The 12,043-nt window shown below is 24.9% G+C and overlaps 2 protein-coding genes across 2 annotated transcripts; one reads left to right on the top strand and one right to left on the bottom strand.

Moving 5' to 3' along the window:
* Window positions 1–117: 117 nt before the first annotated feature.
* OCT59_004214 (uncharacterized protein) lies at window positions 118–3,090 on the top strand (the record flags this gene model as incomplete). The annotated part of the gene is made up of 4 exons (XM_066148142.1): window positions 118–1,867; window positions 1,943–1,962; window positions 2,182–2,956; window positions 3,038–3,090. 4 exons carry the CDS (start codon window positions 118–120, stop codon window positions 3,088–3,090), a joined length of 2,598 nt encoding a protein of 865 aa, XP_065996769.1.
* Window positions 3,091–5,885: 2,795 nt separating this feature from the next.
* OCT59_004213 (uncharacterized protein) lies at window positions 5,886–7,716 on the bottom strand (the record flags this gene model as incomplete). The annotated part of the gene is made up of 8 exons (XM_025325278.2): window positions 5,886–6,156; window positions 6,227–6,313; window positions 6,389–6,488; window positions 6,673–6,872; window positions 6,966–7,027; window positions 7,095–7,248; window positions 7,333–7,453; window positions 7,537–7,716. The coding sequence occupies 8 exons, from the start codon at window positions 7,714–7,716 to the stop codon at window positions 5,951–5,953; spliced, it is 1,110 nt and encodes a 369-aa protein (XP_025181880.2). The 3' UTR covers window positions 5,886–5,950.
* Between the last annotated feature and the right edge of the window lie 4,327 nt (window positions 7,717–12,043).

The following is a 12,043-nucleotide window of genomic DNA, read 5'->3' as shown; positions in this document are numbered from 1 at the left end:
CTCTGACATTTGAAACACAATGAGCTACGTATATAAATTGTACAACACTAGAAAAAAATTTTTTTAGCAACCGTACAAAAATCAATAACAATTTACATATTTTACAAAGACATAATAATGTCAAAAAAAGAAAGTATTTTTAATTCAAATGAAGAGAATATCCAACTTATTAATAAAAATGATGATAAATTTGAACCAAAATTTGGAATTTTTAAATTATTAGATTATGATTTGAATTTAGAAGAAAGAAAAATGAAATTTAAAGAATATGATCGTATCATATGTGAAGATTGTAATCAAGAAATTGAAAAATCCAATTTTATATGTTATAATTGTTATAATAAGGAAACCGATTGTAATGAACAAAATCGTATGAATTATGGTATATGTAAATTTTGTTTTAAATCAAATGCTTCTTTTGGTTGTTGTAAAATTAAAATTTTTAAATCATCAGATTATGATTTAAATTTAGAAGAAAGAAAATTAAAATATAAAGATTGTGATATTATTTTATGTGAAAAATGTAATAGAGAAATTGATAAATTAAATTATTATTGTTATGATTGTACAAATTTTAATTTTGGAATTTTTAAAATATCGGATTATAATTTAAATTTAAAAGAAAGAAAATTAAAATATGAAGATTGTGATGGTATTTTATGTGAAAAATGTAGTCAAAAAATTGATAAACAGGATTTTTATTGTATATTTTGTTATGTTAAAGAAACTGATTGTAATAAAAAAGGTCAAATGAAATATGGATCAAATTTTGGAATTTTTAATACATTAGATTATAATTTAAATTTAGAAGAAAGAAAAGTTAAATATAAAGATTATGATGGAATTTTATGTGAAGAATGTAATCAAGAAATTAATAAACAATATCTTTATTGTTTTCATTGTTATTCTAAAGAAACTGATAGTAATAAAAAAGGTAATATGACATATGGTACATCAAAAGTTGGAATTTTTCAAATATCAGATTATGATTTAAATTTGGAAGAAAGGAAAGAAAAATATAATGATTATGATAATATTTTATGTGAAGGATGTAATCAAGAAATTGACAAGCAATACTATTATTGTAATTACTGTTATAATGATATAGAAGGAAATGGTGAATGTAAAGTATGTTCTATAGGAAATAATGATGATTGTTGTTCAATTTATGAATTTCAACAATATCTTGAAAATTTTAATAAATGGATTAGTGAAAATAAAATTATTGATATTAAAAGACCAATAGTTGAAATTTCAGATTATGATTTAGATGAAGATGATAGACAAGAAAAATATAAGAATTGTGATTATATTTTATGTGAAAACTGTGGTAAAAAGCATCATTATAATTATTGTTATTATTGTTATGATGAAGAGATGAAAGAACTGGAAAAATTGATATCTAGATCACAACCTAAATTACGAGATTATGAAGTTTTTTATTCTAAAGTATATAATAAAAAGACAAAAGAATTAAAAGAATTAAAAGAATTACAATCTATTTTAAAAGATTATGAAAATATTTATTTTAAATTAGAAGGTAATTTAGGAATATTTAAACAAATTATGCAACAATTTGAGAACACAAAATATGATATAGATAATAAGAAAATTCATATAAATAATATAAGATATTATAGAGTAAATAATTGTGATCGCAAACTTCGTTCTTATTGTGATTGTTATGATAACGAGATTAATCTTAATGAAAAAAAGCGTATGGAATTTGGAAAATGTAAAGATTGCTCTAGAATAAATGAAGATTTGAATGATTGTTTATCCTGTAAACCTGAACGATTCCAAAGGGATTTTAATAAGTGGACTAGCGGAAATAAGATTATTGATAAATTAATACAAGATAATCAACGTATAGCAGTTGAAAAATATGATTTATTATTAGAGTGGATCCCTTTTAATAAATTTACAAATATTAAATATATAGCCGAAGGAGGTTTTGCAAAGGTATATTCGGCCACATGGATCGATGGACAAATTAAAAAGTGGAGTCAATTAAATAATAATTGGAGAAGAAATGGACCATTAACAATAGCTTTAAAAATTTTAAATGATTCAGAAAATGTAAGCGATGATTTTCTAAATGAGGTATGTAAGAAAAATAAGATATTTAAATTAAAATTAAGCTGCACTTATTTTACTAATTTTTATTATTTATATTGGTAGTTGAACTTTTTTAATAAAGTTAGTGGTTGTATGTGTATAATAAAATGTTTTGGAATTACTCAAGATCCTATTACTCATAATTATGCATTAGTATTGCAATATATGGAAAATGGTAATTTACGTTCATATCTTGGACAAACTGCTAATTCAAAAACGTGGGAACAAAGATTGAATAAAATGTATGATATCTGTCTTGCACTTAATGACATTCATAAATATGGATTTATTGGTTCCACATTTGCATATATTGGAGATTTTGGACTTTGCATGCCAGCAAACGAATGTTTATCAAATTCAACTGAAAAGAATATTTATGGAGTAATTCCATATATTGCACCTGAAATATTACGTAGAAAACCACATACACTGGCATCTGATATATATTCATTAGGTATTATTATTAATGAAATAATTACAGGAATTCCACCTTTTAATAAGCAACCACATGACCATTTACTTGTATTGGATGTTTGTCGAGGTTTACGTCCAAATATTAGAGCCGAAACTCCAAATTCTTTAAGAGAATTAATTGAAAAATGTTGGGATGCAAATCCAGAAAACCGGCCAACTTCTAAAGAAATTTTTTATACATTATCAAACAATCTTAATGAATATAAAAATATGTTACTTAATTTCAATGAAACAATAACAATGCAATCTTATGAAACACATCCTCAAGCTATTTATACAAGTCGACTTCTCATTTCTCAAAATTTGAATTCAAATTTACCAGAACCTATAAATTGTCCAAATCAACAAGAATTTGTATCTTCAGGTAAAAATTATCTTTATAATATTTTATATTATTTTATTCAAAATAATAAAGTTAATATATACATTTTTTTTATTATTATAGAAAAATTGAATACTTTAAATTCTGAATGTTTAGAATGTGAAATTATCATTTGATTTGAGCCAAAATTAGGATATTAACAAAAAATATTATTTGTGTTAACAAATCATTGGTTACTAACATTCTTTAATATTTGTGTAATTATAGGAATTTATTTATTATTTATTCATTATTTAGTTTTGTATTTTACTGTACTTTATCTTATAATTAATTTAATTAAATGTTGAACTGATATATAATCACCTAAACCTCATGTATAAAAACTTAGTGGTTTAAATTCCTCTTTAATAAATGATGAATAAGGGAATTGCGTTCATTAGGCGCGAAAAAAATATTTTTATTAGAAGCAAAACACTAAAACTTCCACACTATCACATTTTTTTGTTTGAACTAGTTAAACAAATGAGAAAATTTGGGCCTTGACATTCATTTAAATATATAATATCAAAATATGTATAAGATAATGAGAAGTTTTCTATAAATATTTATGAAACATCAGATATATATATATATATATATGCTGTAAATTTATTTACACTAGTCCAACTTATTAAAATCTTGTTGAAAAGTTAAGAATTACAAGATGAACATCAATATTGAATTTTCATTATTTGAGAACATCCTTTATATCTTCCATATAGAATACGATATTTTTCTTCATCAATTTCATTATCGTAACAATTTTTACAATATAAAACTTTATTAATTTTTGTTTAAGATTTACAAGTTTATTTAATGTGAAAAATGTAAATTTCTCTTTTCTTTCATCTTCATACATCCAAATTTTAATCCGATAATTTAAAAATTATATTAGTATTCATATTATTACTTGCAATAAAAAATCGAAAAATAATAAAGCGATGTAAAAAAAATGGATTCTTTAAGTGTAAAATAATTGAAAGAATTGGTTATGTTTTTTTTTTACTAGCTAACAAAAACTTCATTAAGAATTTATTGGAATTTAAATACATGTCTTTAGTTTAATTTGGCGTTACAGTTAATAAAGTAAAAACTAAACAATAATACTAATCTAAATATCTAGAATATAAGTATTAGTTACTGTATATAAATGGTCGGATGATAACCCATTTACATACTACTAGATCAGTAAATAACTAATACATAAAATACCTCAGACAAACCAGTTTAAACGGACTATAAGTAAAAGTGAAAACGGGCAAAATACAAGAATTAAAAAGAGCGATCAATAAACTGGATCACATGCATTATAAAATCCAAATAATCACAATTGAAATATATACTATTCTGCAAACCCCTCGCCCTTGATAATTGGCTTGCACTTGATACATTTCCATTATTATTTTGATTAGCATAGCCAACACCGCTCGCGTTTACTTTTTTCTTTTTATTAATATCTAACGCCTTTTCTTTGGCAATTTATAAATCACAACGTTATTTCCAAATCAACTTTGTTTCATCATATACGAAATCCAAAAAAGCTGAGCTTACTTTAATCCTATCAACAGAACTCATTTTAACTTTATTTTTCAAAAAATCAGATAATTTCAAGGAAATATGCCTTTAATTTTGTCTATAAAAGTCATATCAACTTTGCTGGCGAATAGTTTTGTAAACTTTCAGCATTTAGCAACTGATACCATTCCGAACTATCGACCTTATATTTATTGAACTTTATTGATTTCTTCATACATAAAAGAGAACGCTCTTTTAATAATATCTTTAATCTTTTTCTTTTGAGCATTACACAACCAAACGTGGTTAAAAGTTTCTCTTTTTCTTCTACAACGAACGCAAATCCAATTTTTATATTTTTCGTACATAGATTTTTTACATTGTTCTATGGTTGGAATCTCTTCTATCAACCTTTGTATCTATTTTCTTCTTCACTTTGTTGTCCAAAATGACGTAACTAATGCTTGTTCACTTTCTTTCAAATATTCGAAAGTCACCCTCCAGTCTACATTTGTTTCAAATTTCTATTAAGCTTCAGAAAATCTTCTATATTACAAATTTCAGTGTAATGTCTTACAAAACGTCGTAATTGTTTTTCTATCAATATATCGCCCCAAACAATCGTATAATTCACATCAATCGTATAAGTCCTATGAATATCTTGGAAATGCTCCTTAATTCTCTTATCTAACAAATTATGGTACTGATTATCTGCATGGGCTTTAACCTTATGTAGTTCTGGCAACGTCAAATATTAAGTTCCTAATTTTCACACTCCTATTTTGGAAATAGCCCGTGATCACTAACCAAAATTTAATTTTTCATGTGACAAGGCATATGCAAATCACGTTAATTTATAAAATTAAGAAGGCGACTGAATGATAATAAGACAAAATACACTTTCTATCAAAAGTTATAAAAAAAATGGATTTCAATTCGAATAATAAAAAAAAAAATAAGCGAAATAAACGAAATCGTTACTTTAATATATAATATATTCTTGGGAATATTACAAAATTTATTTTAAAAGGAAAAAATTTTTTTCTTATGGAAATGTATCCAAGAATAAACTTATTATTGTCGTCAAAATCTGAATACTTTTTATATTAGAAAAAGCATTCTGTTACATGAAAGATGTAATTATTTGGGATAACTCTTTCAGAATTTTGAAAGAAAATAGTGAAATGAATTCAAAGTTATTAAGGTAGTAGGGGGGTTACATCATTCTTTAATAGTAACTGCTACAAGATTTTTTACCTGAATTTAACACAATGAATGTGATCATTTATAGATATGAAAACAAAAGATTTTTTGTCTATAAGATGATATAAATGAAGCATCAATACAGAATTATTGCCCGTTAATATAAAGAAGACTATTTCCAATCTCTTTATTATTAAAAAATAAAATAAAATAATAGTAAAAAAATATAAATATATTTTATTTAATTCATGAATTGAATGTTTTATGAATGTTTTAAGATTATTCTTCAATTAATGGAATAAAAACATCATAAAAAGTTTTTTTAATAAATTTCCAATATCGTTTTAATTTTTCAGAAATCTTTTCATCTTTTTCCTCCTCCTCCTCCTCCTCCTCCTCCTCCCCATCATCATCGTCGTCGTCATCCAAATCATTTGAATATTCAAACTCCTTGTCCAAGTTAGGGTTAAATTTCATTGACTCGACTAAATTAAAATAGATGAATACTGAGTAATGATTATTGATATTCCAAAAATAAATAAATGAAATACTTACCGTAAAATATAAAATTTTTACCAAAGTTTCGGTGACATAAAAATGTATTTATAAGTGTCAATCCGGATAAAGTTAATAATAAGATTCCTGTAATAATAATTGTAAATTACAATAGATTTTTAGATTTAAATTTAAATTTGATATTTTAAAATAATAACTTACCGGTTATCATAAGATAATTTGCCATAAAAAAAACAAAAATAGCTTGTAATATAAGAGCAATATAAATTAAAAAAACACTACACTTTAATTCTTTTTTAATCTAAAATTAAATTTAAAAAGTTAAATTTTTATATTAAAGGAGTTTGTGGTCGGTGTCACGTGATTATTAATTAAGTAATCGACATACAAATTCCTTTTTTGAAACAAAAAAACAAATTATATATTATTACAATCACGTGACACCGCCGGGTGGTTTTACATATTAAATAAATAAAATATCTTACAATTATTAAACTTAATGTTAAAGTAAATAATGACAAAAAATTAGTCACTATAATACTTATACCAACAAGTAAATCTACAACACCATATGTACCCTTTAATAAGGAAAGACTATTACTCATACCAATTAGGTTAAATACGACAATAAGATATAATATTATATACAATAAGAAATTATAAAATTTGTATGTAATATAAGATTCTAATATTAAAAAATATAAGTATATATGTTAATAAAAAGTGATTATGAATTAGTAATAATAAATAATTTTTTATTACAGATATAAATACTTACTTTTTATCACACTTGGCATATCTAGTATTGAAATATTGGTACGTGAAATAGCATTCCAGTACCTAAATTAATAAATCATTAAAAAAATATTGCTTAAAAAATTTACTAAAAAGATTAATCTCAACTTACTTATTTTTCCACATCATAATAATTAATATAATATATAAAAAAACAAAAAATATTATTAGCCCACCAGCAATAATATTTGGAATAATAAATGTCATTCTGTATTCCTTCTCACCAATCCCATGTAAGAACTTTTTGACAACGTCAGGTCTTGCGACTTTACATGAAAATTTTTTTTTAAATAATGTTAGAGAAAATTGACACAAAATTAATGATAACGAATATACATAAATTATATTACATAATGTTACATTTGTTATACCACCAAAAGCAAAATATTGCACAATATCAATTAAAATAATACATTGTATAATATTTACTACACAAAAAGCTAATAAATAAAGTAAAGTTTTTTTAAAAAACTATTTTATGAACGAAATAAAATGAATTATTAGTATAATAAATATGAAAGTAATAAAGTTAGTAAAAGAAAGCATAAACTTACAGTATAAATTCCTGACACAAAGAATACAGAGGCGAATGAAATCAACCAATCCGTTCTTATTGGTAATATAACTATGCCTATAATATAAATTATAATTTCAGCGAGAAATATTCCTAGGAATATAATATTAAGGAAATGATTTCGTTTATTCTTTCTCTCGTTATTCAAACCGAAATCCATTTTTTTTTTAAAAAAAAAAAAAATTTTTTTTACGTATAGCCGTATATGTAGATCAAATAATTCAAAGCCACAAAAGGAAAGAAATTTAAAAGTAACTTTATTTGTGATAATCATTCCAATTATAAATATGGTTTTCCAAAAAAAATATTAGCCTGATGTGCATCAGTTCATAATAAAAACGCTTCAAAACGTTCTTTCAAAAAAAAGTAAGAAATTATTTATATAATAAAATTAAAAGATTAAAATGTTTTTTTACAATTATCGATCAACTGAACCAGTTTGGTTCAGATTTTTTCGAGATTTTTTTGCTATTATTCTCACCGGGATAATCGTATATTATTCATTCATTCAATTTCTAAAAATTGACACCAAGGCTTCTATTGATATTAAATTTGAAAGTATTTATGGTAAGAAACAAAAAATTTTTTTTTGTAAAGGATTGAAAATTAACAATAAATAAAATAACACATATTTTTGAAAAAATAGGACATAGTCTTAACATGAGTATATGTACCGGAATTTCCAACGGGGTTAATAAAGTTGAATTTAACTCTGAATCTTATGGAGCAAATCCGACGTTAACCAACGAAACAATAAACCATCAGAATATTAGCTTGAATTATTATTCTTCTTATTCTTCTTATTCTTGGCTAAATATCACTACTAATATCAACAATAATATTAGTGAAACTATACCTCGCAATTTTAGTGATCCTTATTGTAACCCTCATACTATTCCTAATAATTTATTGTCTTTAAATTTTGAATCATTACAATATTTTTCTATTACCGACGAGTCTTATCTAATTTTCAATACTGATAAATATAATGTCAACAGTAATAAAAATAATATTATTAACAATGATGATAATTATGACATAGAAACAGCTCATTTTTCACTTTACCTAGGAAGAGCTTATTTTATATCTTACAAACCGATTATTGTTAGCAATGAAGATATAAAATATATATTGGAATTGAATCCGCGATTAGAACAACTACCCATACAATTAGAATCCAATGAAGTTCGTGTTAAAGTTTTACTGCTTTCAGATCCGAGAATTGCTAGATTTGAAACAACGAGAAAATATGATTGTAAGTATATATTATACACCTATATTTATTAATTATTCAGATTAATTTAATATAATTTTAATTTTATTAGACACAGACTTAATATCTAAACTTGGAGGTTTCTATGGTGCTATAGCCGGTAAGCTACAAATCACGTTCGAAAAAAATATATACATACACAGGTTTATAATAAAATTAACACAATTTATAGGAATCTTTTATTTGTTTTTTGGAATGCAAAGACATAAACCATGGTAATTAGTATATATTACTTATTAATAATTAGGAAATTTTTTATATATAAAAACTTTTTTTTTTTTCTTTTTAATAAAAGGGGTTTGGCGCAAAAATATCTTTTTTCTTGCACGCAATGTAGAAAAAGTTTAAAAAAATATTTTGCAAAAAAATATGTTTCATCTGCTGGTATTCCATTAGTTGAAAAGGTTAATAAAAGGCCTGAAGGATCTTCTTTAGAGGAAAGGGTTCAAATTTTGGAATCTTTATTACAAGATTATTATTTAGATGATTATTATTTAAAGAAAATTAAAGATGTTAGAACTAAACATAAAAAACTCCTTAAAAAATACGGTAGACAAGATAATGAAAATACAGAAAATACAGAACTTAATGCTTCTTTAGTTTAATGAATGTTCAATTATTTTAGTTTAAATATTTATTTGTTACTTTTATTTTCTTTATATATTTGTTCTAGGATTTTCAATTTGAAATTTTTTAGTTGTATAATCACATTGTATAATCATATCAAAAGCTTTGTTATTAATAGTATTGAAGTTAACGGTAACAGGTAATGTTTTTTATTTGAATATGGAGTTTATGTTTTTAATTATCATTATATTAATTTCCGAAATGTACACAGGCAATCTCGATAAATCGGATCAGTTGGTTCCAGTAAAAATATCTATCAAGACATCCAATATATCGAAAAAATCTTGCTAAACCGGATTTATATAAAATATACGAAAAATCAGAAATACCAAGATATCACGTGATTTTTCGTTCAAAATTTTAAAATTCAAAAACGAAATATAATTTTATTAATATAAAAGAACTATCTGCTATACCACAGGCGATTGCATATCAAGATATCCGATATATATCAAAAAATCTTAGCACTATTTGTAAAAGATTTCGGTATAAAATGATTAATTTTAATTCTGGTCAAAATTAACCATTTCGGCTGGAATCAAGCAATTTTAAGGATACATTAACGCCAAATTTGGAAAAATTCGATATATCAAGATTTTTTTTGATATAACTGATATAGAATCAAATCCGACTTATGAAATAGTATCGGATTTGGTGTTATTTCAGATTTTTCTCTCAGAACCAAATCTGTCATATTAAAACAATCGCGATATACCAGATTTTATTAGTAAAGTCCCGGTTTATCGAAGATCCTATTTATCGCGATTGCCTGTGTATTTTCAAAAAGAAATCCCGGCCCAAAAATGTTTGGGTGTGTCAGATAATTACAGAAAGTCCCAAAGTATATAATAAATTATAACTAAAATCCAAGACAACCTATTAGCGAAATACATACTTTTTATTATGAACTTAATTTTCCAATACACATAAGTCTAATAATAATATTATTATTGTTGTTGTTTTGTTATTTCATATTTATAATTAGAAAACAATGAGAAACAATAATAATAACAAAATACTGACTGATATGATAAGATAATAAACAAACTTGCAAAAAAAAAAAACTTACCGTACAGGTTTGGTTTTCTCGGCGACTGAATGATTATAAAATAAAATACACTTTCTATCAAAAGTTAAAAAAAAATAGATTTCATAAACGAAATCGTTACTTTAATATTATATTCTTAGGAATATTTCTTGCTGAAATTATTATTATACGGGTGGCACGAACTGACGATGTGCTACATCATACAATTATTAAGCAAGCCCGTCAATAACAATAGTATATTGGGCGTCTTCACAAATCCCCTGAGCCCTGATTGAGATTGGATTGAGATTAGGATTAAGGTTAGCTTGAGATTAAGATTGCGTTTTAATTTTGATTGTTTGCTAGTTAAATTTATTAATGCTGGTGTCACGGGATATTTTTTCTTATTTTTATTTTTTTATTTTTATTTTTTTTCTATTTTTATCTTTTAGTTATTTTTAGTTATTTTTAGATAGATTACTTGTAGTTGTTTTTGGTTGTTTATAGATTAGATAAAAAAGCGGAAGCTTAGCGATATAAAGTGGCTGAATATAAGTGGCTGTATAGACAAATGTGCCCAGATCGCCACAATTGGCCGGGAGACGATATTGGCCGGGAGACAATTATGTCCGAAGGACAGAATCGTCCTAAAAAATTTAATGTTATATAAAGGACTGGTGTTGAAGGATAGAAGTATAGTTCAGTTAGAATTCGTCTAGTTTTATTGTATAGTAGATATACGGATATTACAGAGCGCCGGTTGAGGCAGTAATATCGTATTTTTTTTTATGAATAAACCTGTCGATTTGCTTCCGAATTATTGATACACGTTTTATCACATTGTTTATTATTGTTGTTTCGTATCATTTATTAACATTTGTTAACTTTCGTTATACATCGTTGCTTTACTACATACACTTACAATTAATTGATATTATAAACACACTATCCTAACCATTACCTTGCTGATCATCGCTTATAATCGTCCATTATCATTCACCGCGTATACTTTCATCTTATTATTAGTTATTTATCGCCACATTACCTTACCACTACCCTACCGATCCTTATTCTTCTTTCTGTTACTACCTACCAAATGTCATAAATTGGTGGTAACATAAGCAATTACAAAATCATCAGTTACAAGGTATCAAAAAAGGAAAGCAAGGGCTAAAATGTGAGGTGACGTCAGCGGATGGAAGGAAAATTGCATGGGTTACCGCAAAATCAGTACAGTAGAATCTCCTTCGCTAATGCTCAGGACAATTAACGCGCAGAAATCATGATAACAAAAAAAAAAATTTTTTTTTTATTCATAAGTGAACGCTTTGCTATAATGTAAACAAATATAGGGGAGTTACAAAGAAGAAACCTAATGCTCGCTTCATTGAGTGTAATTATGTAAATCCTAACTAACCATCATCCTCTTATTCTACGGTAAATTAAATAACAAAAGTATTGTTCATTTTACAATAAACAATGATACAATATACCGTCAAATTGTCAGTTTGTCTTATTTTTATGGAGGATATGTAACAGATGAACTTTTTGGTCTTGGCT

Source organism: Rhizophagus irregularis, chromosome 12 (assembly GCF_026210795.1).
Source record: "Rhizophagus irregularis chromosome 12, complete sequence".
NCBI lineage: Eukaryota > Fungi > Glomeromycota > Glomeromycetes > Glomerales > Glomeraceae > Rhizophagus > Rhizophagus irregularis.
The sequence above is the reverse complement of the archived record's forward strand: the minus strand, read 5'-3'. Positions and strand labels throughout refer to the sequence as shown.